Source organism: Euleptes europaea, chromosome 13 (assembly GCF_029931775.1).
Source record: "Euleptes europaea isolate rEulEur1 chromosome 13, rEulEur1.hap1, whole genome shotgun sequence".
NCBI classification, from domain to species: Eukaryota; Metazoa; Chordata; class Lepidosauria; order Squamata; family Sphaerodactylidae; genus Euleptes; species Euleptes europaea.
In genome coordinates this window covers 43,482,312-43,498,790 of record NC_079324.1, presented here as the reverse complement: position 1 = coordinate 43,498,790, position 16,479 = coordinate 43,482,312, and the positions used below count along the sequence as shown (strand labels likewise).

At 48.9% G+C, this 16,479-nt stretch overlaps 1 protein-coding gene across 1 annotated transcript in view; it reads right to left on the bottom strand.

Moving 5' to 3' along the window:
• Positions 1-16,479, bottom strand: part of POLE (DNA polymerase epsilon, catalytic subunit) — a 52,952-nt gene that overhangs the window by 16,331 nt on the left and 20,142 nt on the right. Inside the window, exons 17-32 of the mRNA XM_056859237.1 lie at positions 16,202-16,330; positions 13,992-14,094; positions 13,727-13,873; positions 13,341-13,486; positions 11,950-12,098; positions 11,067-11,159; positions 10,415-10,559; positions 9,773-9,930; positions 9,133-9,328; positions 7,676-7,890; positions 7,389-7,491; positions 7,161-7,241; positions 4,900-5,022; positions 4,023-4,245; positions 3,486-3,691; positions 424-567 (exon numbers count right to left, since the gene is read on the bottom strand). Of these exons, the coding sequence (XP_056715215.1) occupies positions 424-567; positions 3,486-3,691; positions 4,023-4,245; positions 4,900-5,022; positions 7,161-7,241; positions 7,389-7,491; positions 7,676-7,890; positions 9,133-9,328; positions 9,773-9,930; positions 10,415-10,559; positions 11,067-11,159; positions 11,950-12,098; positions 13,341-13,486; positions 13,727-13,873; positions 13,992-14,094; positions 16,202-16,330 (2,361 nt within the window). The remainder of the gene's footprint in view (positions 1-423; positions 568-3,485; positions 3,692-4,022; positions 4,246-4,899; positions 5,023-7,160; positions 7,242-7,388; positions 7,492-7,675; positions 7,891-9,132; positions 9,329-9,772; positions 9,931-10,414; positions 10,560-11,066; positions 11,160-11,949; positions 12,099-13,340; positions 13,487-13,726; positions 13,874-13,991; positions 14,095-16,201; positions 16,331-16,479) is intronic.

Here is a 16,479-nt window from a genome sequence, read left to right as displayed (position 1 = left end):
CCTGCCTACACATAATGAGCAGCACAAAGATCTTGAGTGTGGATGAAGGATACACAGAACTCCGCGATGCTACGACATGAGTCAAGTTCTACTAGAGGGGCCGTAATTAAGATTAACAGCTGATGTTATAGTAAATGCACAATGGCAAACAAAAACAGCAGATGCATTTCTTGCTCCATCAAGATCACCATTTAACATGTCCTTTAGTCAATGGCCCTCCTGTCCTTCCTAACCAAACACCTGCAGAAGCTCTGCAGAACAGATGCATTCAAGTGCCTATAACAGATTACGTTACACAACTGTAGGGACTAAGATTATCATCGAATTCTGGATCCGGCCTTTGACAGAGAGCCTTGAAGGCCTGATTCCACTCTGTCCATCTTCAGCCTACAACCTGTGAGCAAAGCAAAGCGACCAACACACCTTCCGATAAACAGGGCCCTCTTCTGGTTTAGGGATGCGCTGGTTGACATAGAACATACGTGGGATGTTCAGCTTCAGGCAGTGCAAGTCACTCCCAATCAAAGCCCACAGCTTGAACAGGCCTGGCTGGCTGGTCTCAGCAACCTAGGAGAGACAGCGGGTTGGAGAAAGAAGGGCTCTTCTGAGACCTGGAGAGGCAAGGCTCACTTTGAAGGGGCGATTTTTGACCTCTTCACTTACAGAAACTTGCAAATGGAAAAGGAATAAGAGACTTATATACCCTAAACACACACACTGAAGAGCAGTTGCTGTTATCAATTTTGTACATTTTAGGAAACATAACTGATAGGAATGTGCAGCTCTTTGATTCACACAGAAGCCCTCATTAGGCATTACCTACCATTCTTATTTCTTATTTTATGGGGCCGACGTGAAAACAGCTGTACTTATATACTATATTTGAATAAGCAATAGTAAGATAACCTCTAGTATATTTTCTTTTTAATAGTTAATACTTTTTTAAAAGACTGTTCACAGTCCTCAATACTGAGTATTGTTTTGCCTGAAAGATTCATCATATGAGTCTGGTCCACATCCAAGGGGTAGGGGTGGCAGTGATAAACTGAGAACACAAATAAGCACAATTTGTGAAACATAGGGAGAGATTAGCCCATACCTTGAATCCTACAAATTAAACAGCTCTGCACAAAATGAACCTAGGCCATCATAACTATAGTTTCTAGCTATCTATTAATACCCCATTACTGAAATTCTGAAAACACGTATCCCTATAAAAGTGGCCTTCCGCCCATAGGTTGGGACCCATCGGCTCCTGCTTCTTTTTGCATGCTTACTGAGACAAGCACTAGGAAGGCAAGAAGATCACACTCCATGGTGAAGAGGGTTTCTTCATGGCTCTGCCCCTTGGCTCATTCTGCACTATGAGAGCAAACGTGGTGTAGTGGTTAAGAGCAGTGGTTTGGAGTGGTGGACTCTGATCTGAAGAACTGGATTTGATTCCCCACTCCTCCACATGAGCGGTGGATGCTAATTGGGAGAACCGGATTGGTTTCCCCACTCCTACACATGAAGCCAGCTGGGTGAGATCTTGGGCTAGTCACAGGTCTCTTAGAGATCTCTTAGCCCCACCTACCTCACAGGGTGTCTGTTGTGAGGAGGGTAAAGGAAGGTGATTGTAAGCCAGTTTGATTCTTCTTTAATTGGTAGAGAAAGTCAGCATATAAAAACCAACTCTTTCTTCTTCTTCTTCTTCCTGGTTCTCAGCCTGAGTTCCCCAGTTTTCTTGCTCTGCTGCCCATAGTCCAGCCCTTTACACCTATGAGGTCTTAACTCTATCCTGTCATGCGCAAAGGTTGAAGACTGCTGTCCGACAGTAGACATCTTAGTTACAAATGGAAACCGCAAACTTTTTGGGATCCCCAATCCTACAAGGCCATTGGTTCAGGACTGACAAATAATATACCACACACACCACTGTACCACTTCATTGTTAACTAAGCGGATGCAATGCCCCCAGACAGTTCAGGCACCGACAAATTGCCTTGCCCAACTAAGCTGTTTGCTCAGATACCTTTTAAAGCAACGACCAGTTTCCAAATACAAACAGAGACGGAAGCTATAGTGCGAGCTGCAAGGCAGCCAGCGCGGCCTCCAGGGAACACCCTCCAAGAGCTGAGCAGCCAGCCCTCGGCAGATAACTGAGCAGTGGCACTGAACCATTGTTTGCCTACAGAAGCTTCTGTGCACTGTGGGGTAGAGGCCAGCTAGTTGCATTAGGATTTGGGAGATCTGGGTTCAAATCCCTACTTTGCCAAGAAAACTCACTGGGTGACTTTGGACCAGTTACACACTCACTCATCTTATCCTGCCTTACAGGGCTGTTGTGAGGATAACACAGGAAGAAGAATGGTCAGATACAAATGTACTAAATAAATAAATGCACATTTTCTGTGGGAGGTGTGACTTTAAAAGTACGGGGAAGACTGGGGCATAGAGATGGAGGATTTCTGGGGTGGTGGTGGTCCATTGATACACAGTATCCCTGCAGATTATTATCTGGCTTTGTCTGCTTACTCAGGAAGAATATTATTACCATTAATATTATCTACTAGAATTGGGAAGACAAATTTAGTTTTATCAGTATTATTTTTATTATGACCGCTAGCCTTATATAGCAATTCTTGGAAGTTCGAAGCACTTTCATAAACTTTATCATCAATGCCCCCTTACAGCAAGCTCAGTAAAGTAGGCCTTGTATCTTTATATTTTTATCCTACTTTTCAGCCAAAAATTGACTCCGAGGGCAGCCCACAGAAGACAATCCCATACATGAGAGTTTGGGGGGGGAAAGTTCCTTGGAGAAGGAATTCTCAGCTGGCTGTTTCCTGTCCTCCTCCAGAGTATCTTCATATTGCAGACGGGGGGCTGAGACCATGACTTGCCTAAGATTATCTACTGAGTTCATGACCAGAGTGAGGCTCAAACCAGGGATTTTCTCATTCACAACAGGCTCTGTCTGGAGTGTTTTTGTTGAATGATACTATTCCTGAAGTCACCTTAAAGGTGGCAGAATATTTGATGGAAGTTGTCAGTATTAGGACTCAAGTTTAAACCGAAAATGTATGGACAGTGAATTTTGTGTACTGCTTACGTCATGTTTCCGAGTATATGCCAATAAAGGTCAATTGATTGATTGGAGTGTGGGGGTGGAAGGTGGTTGTACGTGCTGCTGGGATGCATGAGCAGAAGGGGACAAGAAGCCCCCCTCACGTTTGTCTGAACATTTTCCTGAGAAGCGACGGCTATTCGCAAGTAGGGAAAGGGAGTGCGCACAGTTTGGGAGCTGCTGATAAAAGAAAAGTAATGGAGAGGCTGTGGAGGAATCTCCTTCAGCTCTATCCTGAAGAGAAAGAAAGGAGAACAAAACAGGGCCAACCCGCTTCTCTGTGCCTAAAGCCACAAAGACCTGCTGGGAGAACCAGATAATTAAATTCTAGCACAACCAGTGCCCCAACCCAAATGATTCCCCCTACGTGTCTTACCTGCACAAGCTGCCACGGCATGTCCAAGATGCTGCGTGCCGTCCTGTGCAAGTAGCTGCTTAGCCCTCTGGAGGGGCCATCCCGGATCAGCCCCCCACCCAGGATTGCCTTGCCGTCTGCCAATCGCCGCCTTTTCCGGCGTTCAAGGCGCTGCCGAGCCTGAAGCTCCCACTTCTTCTTGTGGTACCGCAGCCAGACCAGGCGCTCTTCCTGCAGGGAGAGAGGCAGAGAGACACAGCTGTTGGCCAAACTCTAACAATCCTAATGTGGAAGCTGGAAATATGGAGAATGTATCAGATAGAATACACTGAATGGCAGATTCTGCAAATTACAGTGTAATCACATAGTGAAGAGGGGATAAACTGGTATTTACGCAAGCCCATGGGACAGAGACAGCCCAGAGACAGAACTGGCAGTTTGTCCTTCCCTTACCCAATATCAATGATCGTTATTCCCTTATTTCAAGAAAATGCCCCAGGGACAAGAAGAGCCTTTTCCCATCTGGTTGCTACCCCAGAATTGTGGCAACGATGTTACTTGCCTTTGTGGTGCCAGTGGGTGGGGGTGGGCCCAGAATCTCCCTCCAGGACTGGGTTAATTCAAGATTCTGGGATTGCAACTGGCTCTCCTCAGCTGTAGGGATGCGCTTGCGTTTGCTTGACAGGGGAACCCTTGGTTGCAAAGACTTGGCGATCCCAAAATCTTCCATGTCAGCAGCCTGTGAGCATTGGGTGCCATCCTGTGGCACGTTGGCAGTGACCTGGATGGGAAAAAAAACAACAGCAACTCTGATCCATCTGGTAGAGAAACCCCATTTTGGATAAATCTGATTTTCTCGTTGTGGGCACGTGGTGGATATGAAGGTAGGAGCATTCCTCATCACGGTTCCATGAGACCCCTATTGCTGTAAAGAAGACAGAGGCAGGAAAGGGTTGAAAGAACAACAGGGAGGGACCTTCTCTTGCTGGAACTGACCAAGCAGGAGATCATTCACAGAGCCTGGGAGGAGTAATCCATTTCAGAATAGCCATCACAGAAGCAGAAAGGGTTTGGAGAGCCTGCAGGCGTAGTGGTTCTGGTGTTGGGACAAAGACCAGGGAGTTTGGGTTCAAAATCCTACTCAGCCATGAAACCTGCCCAGTGACCTTGGGCTAATTGATCTCTCTCTCGGGCTAACCTGCCTCAGAGTTGTAGTGAGGATAAAACGGAAGAGGAGAGAAACATATACTGCACTCAGCTCCTTGGAGGTCAGATAAAAATGCTATATAAAGGACCGCCCCAACCCTCTCACTCAAAACTACATACTGTTGAGGCTGCTTTTCATTTAAAGAATAAAAAAGGAGCACAGCTGTTACACATACATACACGCAATGCACAGTTTGCTTTTCAGAGACTTCAGCCATCTTCTGTTTACCTGTCTCTTGCCCTCACTTGTGAATAGCTCACTGATTTTCTTCTGTTTGTAGACATCATTCTTCTCCAAGAGTTTCTTGTGCAGCCAGTCAGGATGGCGGACCCGAGGAACTGGGTTCTTCACCTGCCGGGAAACTGTGGGTCACTTTTCTGGCAGGTTCTGTCAGTCATCCTTTGCTTTTTCTGACCCTGCCAGGACCCTTCCACTTATTCATGAGCAGAAGGAAGTAAATGCCACTAAGAATGCATACAACCACTTTCTAGTCTTCCAGTGTTTTCAGGTAATCATGTGCTAGTCAAGTCACACATGCCAATCTTAGGTTCTTTACCCAAATCCTACAGAACTATTTTACGAAGGTGTAGACAGGGAAGGGAATATATGATGCTTTCACACATGTGGAAATTGGTACAGTATGTGGAGGATCTCTGCTTTCATTTATAAAACCAGACAGACGCAGCAAATAGTTCGGCTTTTAAAAAGTTGGAACCTGTACCTTGGTTCTTCTTGCAGTTGTTGCCAGTTATATAAGACTTTTATAGTCTGCTCCCCCAAGCAAAACAACATGAGGTGTCCACATTCTTTAACTGGATATTTTGAAAGTGCTAAACAAGGTCCAGAACAAGGAGGGCAAGTACCGTATATACTCGCGTATAAGCCGAGTTTTTCAGCCCAAAAAAAGGGCTGAAAAAGCCGAACTCGGCTTATACGCGGGTCAATACGGTGGAGGGGGGAGGAGGGAGGAGGGAGGGGGGAACTTACCTCCATCACCGCCGCCGCCGGGCCCAGGCGCCTTCCTCTGGCCGGGAGGGGCCTTGCGGAGGCCCCCGCCGGCTGCGCCGCCGCTGGCCGCGCGCCTGGCCACGCACCTGGCCGCGCGCCTGGCCGCCTTCCTCTGGCCGGGAGGGGCCTTCCTGCACAGGCAGGAGGCCCCCGCCTGCCGCGCCGCCGCCGGCCGTGCGCCTGGCCGCCTTCCTCTGGCCGGGAGGGGCCTTCCTGCGCAGGCAGGAGGCCCCCGCCGGCCGCGTCGCCGCCGGCCGCGTGCCTGGCCGCCTTCCTCTGGCAGGGAGGGGCCTTGCGGAGGTCCCCGCCGGCTGTGCCGCTGCTGGCCGCGCGCCTGGCCGCCTTTTTCTGGCCGGGAGGGGCCTTCCTGCACAGGCAGGAGGCCCCCGCCGGCCGCGCCGCCGCCGGCCGCGCACCTGGCCGCCTTTTTCTGGCCGGGAGGGGCCTTTCTGCACAGGCAGGAGGCCCCCGCCGGCCGAGCCGCCGCCGACCACGCGCCTGGGCGCCTTCCTCCGGCCGGCAGGGGCCTCCTGCCAGCCCAGGAAGGCCGCGCCGCCGCCGCCACCGATTCGCCGCCTCTTCAGGTAAGTAGGGGGTTCAGGGGCTCTTCCCCCTCCCCCCCTTGGATGGCACTGGGGTCGGGGTGGGTTGGGAGGGCCCGGAGGCCGGCGGGAGGGCGACCTGGGGCAGGGGCCTTGCGCTCTAAAATGGCGGCCGCCATTTTAGAGCGCAGCATTGCCGGTAAAGGGAATTTCTTATTGACCCTCGGCTTATATGCGGGTCAATAAGAAATTCCCTTTTCTGGCCTCAAATTTGGGGGGTCGGCTTATACTCGGGTCGGCTTATACCCGAGTATATACGGTATGCAATTTGCTAAATATGATTTAATGAGCATGATTTTTCTTTGTATAGAATTTGTTTCTCCATGATAGAGAACACTACAAGCTCACTTGGGCTTTGGCAGAAGCAGAGGCACATGGAGTTAATTAGGTATAAAAGGCATTCCCTCATGGTTGGGACCCACAATTTATGTTTCTCTTGAGGTGGCCCCAACAACCAAGTGGTTAGAAACCTGGATGGCAAATTCTGCAGCAACTGAGATTTGTGCTGCACAGTGAATGGATGCTGACTATAAACAATCCTGGCCATACCATTAAGGCAGCATGAACAAAGGATATTGTATGAATATGCCCCAATCCAGAGCCCCCATGGGGGCTCCCATGAACACATGGAATTTTTGTGAATGTGGGCTGTGTCATTCAGTACTGTGCAGAGGTCAGCTGCAGGCAGGGCATCCCAACCATTCTGAAACAAGTCAGAAAGCACTTCTGGTTGGGAGAGCTCAGTCTATGCATTAGAGTTCTCATGTTCGCAGTGAATGATGGGATCAGAGCAACAGAGTTTAATGGAACAGCTTATCGTATCAGGCCTTTCTGAACGCCCAGTCTCCCACTCATCATCCCCCCTTGCTCCCCAGTCACCTGTTGCAGTGCTGCTGGGATGGTGATAATTTTCTGGATGGTGCTGCCCAGTCTCTCAATGTAATAGTCCCAATCTAGGATCTGCAGTCAGATACAGAGAACTGTGGTTAAGCCCAAGGAGAGAGAAGAAACAGACTTGTGTAGGAAAATTACTTGGTGCACGAGTGCGGGCAACCCTGAAAACCCTAGGAAACGGCAGCCACGGATGGATGTCCCCTATCTACTTACCGTTCGGATGTCGAAATCCTGCAGCGAAGGACTCTTGAGCCATTTCCGGAGATAGTGCCTTCGGACTGAGAGCTCTGCCTGGAAGATGGCCAGTGGGATGGCCCTGGGAAAAACAAAGAGCGTGTAACTACTACTTGCTCAAAGGTGGTCTTGAAGACCAGCAGAGAGCCCCTCCAGGTTTTTTCATCCTGTCAATCATCAGGGAGGTTGGCCTCAGCCCTTTATTTTGGCCTGTGTTTCACACCCCTTCCCCAAAAATGAAAGCTTTGCCCCTTTCCTTGATATACCTCTCAGTGACGGGGGAGCCTTCTGGTTTCTTAGAGATAATAAACCGACAGCTCAGGCCTGCATCCTTCACCATCTGGTCCCCCAGGAACTCGGCCAGGCGCTTAGCTGTGCTGATAGAGGTAGATTTTTGCTCTCCGTAATCCTCCAGTTTGCGTGACATGGATCGGTTTTCAGAGATCAGTTCAAACAGCTCTGAGTCAGGCATGCTGGCAGCCTGCGAAGAGAATTGCAGTAAACAGTTGTCAGCAATTGCCAGCTTCAGCTCTGAGACCTGCAGATGTTGCCCACTGACAGCAAGCCGCCCCTGGAACACACAGGGCACCCCACAGATTCTTCCCCTGCACTTTGAACCCCTGCCTGTAAGATACTGCTGCTACCCAAGGCTGGGAATTTTGTGAGAAGAGATGTTTCAGTCAAACTCTGAGACTAACTCAAAGGGGAAAAAAGCAAAACAAGAAGATGATGAAGAGTTGGTTTTTATATGCCGACTTTCTCTACCACTTAAGGAAGAATCAAACCAGCGTATAATCACCTTCCCTTCCCCTCCCCACAACAGACACCCTGTGAGGTACATGGGGCTGAGAGAGCTCTAAGAGAACTGTGACTAGCCCAAGGTCACCCAGCTGGCTTCATGTGTAGGAGTGGAGAAACCAAACCGGTTCACCAGATTAGCATCCACCGCTCATGTGGAGGAGCGGGAAATTAAACCCGGTTCTCCAGATCAGAATCCACCGCTCCAAACCACCGCTCTTAACCACTACACCATGCTGGCTCCTGCCACAACAGAACTTATGTGAGATCTGGCTATGGAAAAAGGACACATAATGTGCCTTCTGCACATCTGCAGGTTTAATGGGCTTATACAGAGCTGGGGAAGCGTTTGACTAGCAGTAGTCTAGCCCTAATTGGACAGCATTTGATATGGCCAAGCTCTACAGCTATTACTATACCAACCCAACCCTGCTCTTAGCTACAACTGCTTGTTAAAAATTATACAGGGCAACCACTGAAAACAGCAGCTTTGTGTCCATTCCCGCTCCCACAACGTGTTGTTCAAGTCATTCAATATCTTATGATGTAGATTTTCACCTTTTTGCAAGCGGTGATCACAGATATATATTGATAACGGGGGAACTGCACATTGTCGTGAGATCAGGGTATAGGGTAAGGTGATCAAAGCAAGGGGCGGGGAAGCTCTGCTAATTTCACCGCTCAGATATTATGTGTAGTGTTGCTTTGTATGCCCAGAGCCTCTTATTTCAATTACATCCACCCGCTATACAAATATCCTCTGGAGCTCACCCTCACTGGCAGTCTTTAAGCAGAGGCGGGACAAACACTCGTCAAGGATGCTCTAGGCTGATCCGGCATTAAGCAGGGGGTTGGACTAGATTGCCTCTACGATTCTGATTCTTTAATGCCATCAACCCTGCAATTCTCCTATGGCATAACTCACCTTACTGTAAAGGACATCAAGCCAATAGTCAGCCACTTTGGCAACCGATGCATAGACCTCCTCCAAGGTGGTGCCCTTCAAGAAAGCCTCAAACACGGATGACTGGAAGATCTTAACCAGCTGCAGCTCCCCACGCCGCTTCACCTCAAACCCTTTCAGCTCAGCAAGGGAGCCGTCTTCGTTAAACACGGCATATCTAGGGGGCCAGATTGTACACATCACCTTTCACAAGCCTGGAATCTATCCCCAACACTTACCCCCACCTGCTTGTACTTTGGTTGGGACCTATATTAGATTCCAATGTTCTTAGGACTGGAAAAGAGTCCTCTCCAAGTCCACGCTTATTTACTATTTAGCAGTGATGGTTCGACAATGGCCATTTATGCACTGGAAGTTTTGCCTTGGATTTACCACACTCTAGGCGCACATTTTTCCAATCTGAATTCTCAAAACTCAAAAATAAGCCCCCATGCAGAGTTTTGAGAATTCAGATGGGGGAAAATGTGCATCTAGAGAACAGCAAATCCAAGGCAAAACCTCCCGTGCATAAATGGCCAATGAGTCCCATCATTTTCCAGTTCCTGCTCTGTGCCAGTGATATGCCTGCCCTGCTATCAGCAAGCATTCCTTGGCTTCTTACCTTTTCTTCAGCTTCTTGCCCTCTTCCTTGGAGGCGGGCAGAATCATTGCCAGATACGGCCCGTCCACTTCGAAGAAAATGCTGTTCTCTGAACGAGTAACGTACGTGAGCGAGGCTGGGTCCACCAACTCCTGATACTGATCATTTGTAAACCCTTCCTGTAAGTACAGAGCACAGACTCATGCTCTTGCAGTTCCAGTACTGCATCTTAAATAAGTTGTCACATCGTGATCTAAGGTACAAAGTGGATTTGAATTGCCACAAAATCCAAGATTCCCAAGGCTTCCCCTACAGACAGGGTAATTGGGAGTAGGTGGCCAGGAAAAATCTGGGTTTTTTAAACTCGAGGAAGAGTCTTTAAAGAGGTAAAGAAAGAACTAAACTGGCATCTCTCTAAAAGTTTCTTGCGGTGGCAGCACTAAGAAGCTTCTTATTTCTGTTGGGAGGGTGCTAGAAAGAAGCTTCAGAGGTGAACTCATAAAGGTCTAAAGACCTGGGCCAGGCAGGTAAACTCCACTTCCCCCTTGATCATTTTCTGAAGGCTTCCAAAAATGGCCAGGTGCATGCTTTAAGGTCAGCTGAATTGGCCTCACAGGTTTGGTGCGGCTTTCATGTCACCTACTGAGGCATACCCCTCCTCACCTTCACCATAATGTTCAACATGGCACCTGGATATGAGATTGTCACTTTGGGCTTCTTGGCATTGGCTGACTTGATAACAAAGTTTTCGGGGAAGCTGTTTGGAAGGACGCACCAGATCCCATCAGTGTCCAGCTCCAGCGGCCTCCTTGGAAGGATAAAAAGGAGAGCATTGACAGAGGGTGATTACAAGAATTTACTCCTGACGGAACTTAAAATGCTGCCAGAAGTCTCTAAGAGATGGAGAGGCAGCATCTTCCAGAGATGGGTACTGGATTCTCCTCATGTCTGATCCACATAAGAAGCTTGCTTCTTTCTTTTGTATAAAACAGAAAACAAAACAAAACCTTCCTATTGTGGATGGAACATAGCACAGCACCAGGCAACAGGAGAAAAAACACACAAGATCCAGTGCTGAAGAGACATTCTCACATTGGAATAAAGTATCATCACACCTTCGGAACAGTTAGCTCTTCATTAGGATTCTTTGCCAGTAATTAGTTGTTTTTTTACAATTTTTGTTATTCTGGAAAGGTGGCCTGGACATTTTCTAAATAAAATAGGGGAATATAAAAACACACACACTGTATTAACTTGCTCCAAAAGAGAGCTGAACCCTGATAGCTCCTGAATGCAAATCAAGTCAAGTACTCACCCAATTTGCTCAATCAGCTCTCTGGCTTGCGTGATGATGTTTGCACCAGTGAAGCAGACAATTCCAGCCATTTCCATGGAGTACCACCGAGCCCTGTGAGAGAACGTAAGAGCACAGATGTATCAGGCAAGTGGTCCATCTAGTCCAGCATCCCATCTCACACAGTGGCCAATCAGATGTCCTGAAGGGACAACAAACAGGACAGAGAGGCCAAGGTCTCCCCAATGTTATCTCCGGGTTGGCTGTTGTATGGGTGGGAGACTGCAGATTTTCCTGGTCCTACCGACACAGCAGCCATTTTCCCTGGTTATGTCCCTGCAACGGTCATTTCATCATCCTCCCCTTCTAACATGGAGATATTCAGCAACTGAATATCTGTATATCAGGTTCTCTGGATTGCCAGCTTTCATTTTTTTAAAGTTTAGTTTCTCACCCCTTTTGTTGCATAGATATAAGGGGAAAGGCATATCTCTGCAAGAAAATGGGCTAGAGGCAGATTTAAAAAAAAACAGAAGTCATAAATTTAGCAAATGTGATACACAGTTTTTCATAATGATATTAAATTGCAAATGTAAACCAACCTGGGGAAATCCTTGTTGCCTGGCAGTAGTGGCTGTTGCCAGAGGACTGATGCAGGGAAACCATGGGGCAATGTGCCATGTGGCAGCTCTGATGCTGCTGTGCTGAATTGGAAGCCGCAGCAGCAAGGGAAAGCCCCAAAGAAAGAGATCCTATGGAACAGGAGACTAGGCGTGCATTTGACAGGGTGCTTGGAAATAAGTTTCTGCTCTTTCAAGAGGACAGCAAGTAATTGTGAGGAAGATGATGGCTATTTCTCCCCATTAAAAGATTACAGCATTCATGTATTTCTACTCCCACTCACCCTTTGCGCATGACGTAGCCATAAAAGGAGTTGAGAATGCACTTGTGTGCCAGCTGCAAGGAGTCATACAAGATCTCCATATTCTTGCAGCGCTTCACTTCAGAGGCATCACCCATCTCTACGGCTGCGGCCAGTTTCTTCTTCCACACCTGGGACAGGCAGATGTAAAGGACATGAAATCTATCTGAGCCACAGGCTACCTCCAACCACCCTCAGCAATAAACTTGGTGATTTATCATATGGCCGGGTACAAAGCTGCAGTTTATTGGCATAATCACTGCCCAGGATTCAGAACCCAGTCAATGCAACTCCATGATAATTGTTTTTCTGAAAGTGCTCCTTCTCCAATGGAAAAAAAAATTACAATCACAATGCAAGCCTAAGCACAGTCACACACTCCTATGCTCATTGCCAAAGGACTTAGAAAGGCACAACTCTGCCTAGGAATGTACTGTAAGTGTAGAAGTTCTGCTATAATGTTGTGTGTGTGTTAAGTGCCGTCAAGTCGCTTCCGATTCATGGTGACCCTGTGAATGAAAGTCCCCCCAAATGACCTATCTTTGACAGCCTTGCTGAGATCTTGCAAATTGAAGGCTGTGGCTTCCTCTATTAAGTCAATCCATCTCTTGTTGGTAATTCACAGTGGGTAGCCATGTTAGTCTGTCTGCAGTAGTAGAAAAGAGCAAGAGTCCAGTAGCACCTTAAAGACTAACAAAAATATTTTCTGGCAGGGTGTGAGCTTTCGTGAGCCACAGCTCACTTCTTCAGATACAGCTAGAATGTGAATCCATCTGTCTTTAAGTAGAGGAGAGTGAATTCAGACAAGCATTAGTATGTAAATGTTTACAGTATGTAAATGTGAATAGGAGGCGTGATGGGATTAGGTGTGGTATGCAGAAGAGTCTGTGATGTCCAGGGGAGAGATGGGTGTGGAGAAATCAGCATTGGTAATGAGCCATGAATGCAAGGTCTTTATTCAGCCCAGGTAAATGCATTGTCTTTAGTTTGAATATCAACTGTAATTCAGCAGTTTCTCTTTCCAATCTCCCTTTGCAATTCTTTTGTAAGAGAACTGCTACTCTTAAATCTGCAACAGAATGTCAGCTCAAACCCCATCCTTTTTTAGGTTGTGCCTTGCTTTAAAAAAATTCACGGTGTGTGCATGTGGCCCTTCATGTAGTGAAGTACTTCCTCTGAAGGATTACTCTGAAGTTTCAGTGGAATTGGTCATGAGCAATTTGTTGCACGGCAGACCTAAATTCCCTAGCTGCTGAGACACTCAACAGGGTCCATTCAACAAATCTTTACAAGGACAGGGCATCCCCCGACAGGTCTCAGGACACAAAGGGCTTTACAAGGTCACCGTGAGCACTACTGAAAACAAGGAGTACCTTGTGCAGTCCCTTAAACTCATAGCGACGGTCCCTGAAAGCTCGCACAGTGTCTACATAGAAGGAGTTTTCCCGCTGGCAGATGGTGGTGACACGCTCCTCCACTTTGGTCACGTGGATTTTCTTGTAGGCCTTGCGGCAGTAATCTGTTCAAGAGTTGGGCACAAAGAGTTTAGTCTGAAAACTCCCAAACTGCAAACAGGGGCAATCGCTTCTCACCATCACCGATTGAGGAGTGAGAGACTACGCATGAGGCAGCCTGGTGCGTGTTGGGTCCCAACTTTCAAGGGGACAGCTTGAGAAAAAAAGCTCTAGCACCCTCAGCCAAGCCAATCCCACATACATATCCACATACATATCATATAGCATTTAAAATTTGCTCTCACCCGCTAAGCGTTTCTTCTCATATTTGGCTTGCTCCTCTCGAGACAGCTCATGGAATGCCCGGGGTGGTCCATCAGGGAAGAGAGAAGGGAACTTCTCCGACTCCAGTTGTTGCTGGATGCGGTGGTACTCACTGCGACTTGCTGGCACTGCATTGGGGAGTAGGGTGGAGAAAGACAACCACGAATAAATCTGCAGAGTTGGGAGAATTCCGATGCAGCAACAGAATTTTGCTTAGCCAAGTGGGCAGCAGAGATCGACACTCACTGAATTCTCCTCTCCACTGCCAGGTCATCCTCCGCTGACAATTAGCACCTGGCTTGTTGAAGTCACAGGCAGCACACGTGGCCTCATCCACCATTGCTGATGGCTGAAAAGAAAGCAGAGACCGGCTAAACAGGGTGTGGCAGAGGAGGCCACAGAAGCTCTAAGGGCAGCTTAGCCAGGATCTTTACATTAGGCCCAGCACCAAAGGGTGGACAAGTAAGAAGTCATTTACCAATTTCTGAACTGACTAAATTACCAATTCATGTTACTCTCCCAATGAGGAGCTGTCTGCATCAAAGCCTGCCTAGATCTGTAGTTCAGACAGCGACATGAAGGCAGCGGGGGCTGAAGAGCTCCCTTCCAGCCAGGGGTGGATGGGGAAGTTAAAATGACCTAGGAACAAGCCAGGCTGAGCGGCCCCTGTAGCACAAAGAGCCAGTGCTGTAGGGGCCACTTAGCTCAGACCTGACCAACAATGGGGGTCAAATCACCCATCAGTTCCTCCTGCACTACTGCCCACCAGCCGAGCAGCCCCTGCTGTGCTAGGAAAGCCACTGGTGCTTGGCTCTGCATTCTCCCGGTTGCCAGTGGCCCTCCAGGACGGCAGCCTACTGGGAAATTTCCCTGCTAGTTAAATGGCAGTCACCTATTGGCACACTTCCAACAGAATTGAGAACTGGAGTGAGATCAAGGGAGGAAGAAAGACACGCTGCATAAGGCCACTGCTGCTTCGCTCTTCAAAATTAAGTAAGATTTCTCCGTTTGAGCTCTCAAAGGCCTCTCACTAGAAAGAGCAAGTGTCCTGCAGTGTGGACTATTTCCCTTCCTCCTGGTGGCAGCAACTGTTGCATGAAGGGGAAGAGCAAGGAAGAGGCCGCGTGCAATGGCAGTGTGAACTGAGAGGCCACTAAAAGCGCAGTACATATTGCTAACAAGGTGATACATGAAGTGGCCCCTGAGAGTAGGGCTGTCAAAAAAAAAAAAATTCGGTACAGTTCGGATTCGGCCGAATTTGACCCTTGTGGGTTCGGTACGTGCTGAAGTCCGAACTCCCCCGCTTCGGATCCCCGGTAATTCGGGGGGATCCGGAGTTCGGGGGAAAATTCGGCCCCCGCGCGCCTTCAGAGGGATTCCCTGAAGGCGCGCGGGGGCCCTTTAAACTGATCTGAGCCTCCCAGCTGGGAGGCGCAGATCAGTTTAAAGGACAGCCCGCCCCCCTTCAGCGGGCTCCCCTGAAGGGGGGCGGGCTGTCCTTTAAACTGATCTGTGCCTCCCGGCCGGGAGGCGCAAATCAGTTTAAAGGACAGCCCGCCCCCCTTCAGCGGGCTCCCCTGAAGGGGGGCGGTCTGCCCTTTAAACTGACCTGCGCCTCCCGGCCGGGAGGCGCAGATCAGTTTAAAGGACAGCCCGCCCCCCTTCAGCGGGCTCCCCTGAAGGGGGGCGGGCTGTCCTTTAAACTGATCTGTGCCTCCCGGCCGGGAGGCGCAGATCAGTTTAAAGGGCAGCCCGCACCTTTCAGCGGGCTCCGCTGGAGAGGCGCGGGCTGCCCTTTAAACTGACTTGCGCCTCCCAGCCGGGAGGCACAGATCAGTTTAAAGGACAGCCCGCCCCCCTTCAGCGGGCTCCCCTGAAGGCGCACGGGGGCCCTTTAAACTGATCTGAGCCTCCCAGCTGGGAGGCGCAGATCAGTTTAAAGGGCAGCCCGCACCTTTCAGCGGGCTCCGCTGGAGGGGGGGCCGAATTTGCCGAATTTATTCGCGAACTCCCGAACTCGCTGAATTCGGCCCCCCCGGTTGCCCGCCAGTTTTGAGTTCGGATCCGTCCGAACAGAAAATCACCGAATCAGGGGAAATTCGGTTGATTTTCAGTTCGGACCGAACCGAATTGACAGCCCTACCTGAGAGTCTAGGTCACAGGGTTTCAATTCTATGATTCTATAGCACAAGCTGCAGGTTAAGAACCTGGTTCTTTCGAATGAGAGAATAGGAAGAAGAGCCCTGCCCTGAACTTGCACCCCGAGTCGTTGAACCACTAAACAGAAACCCACTTCCTGAGAAGCGGCCTTCTTTCCCGTGACTCGGAGAAATAGCCAGCACCAAGTATTTTATTAAATGTTGTGACATTTCCTTTCCTATGGCAGAACGTCTGGCAGAATAAGATGCAAACCAGAGGAGGAACTCCTCATTTCTCTGCTAAGCCGTTGTGCTCACCTGCAGTCTGTTGGTCAGGATGATGTTGGGATACATGGCCCCCACGTCCAGGTGGTAGATGAGAGGACACTCGATCCTGTTGGGAACGTCCTTCAGGGAATTCAGCTTGGCTTTGATTTCATCACAAACCTGTTACAAGAGGAAATGGTGTAAAGGCAGACGAGACAGATAAAAGCAGTTTGGCACAGACAAGGATATCTCACCAGGCCCTGCATATGCAGTTGGTGTTGCCCTCTGAACACAGTGACAAGTCTTCTATCAGAATGAAGAAGAAGAAG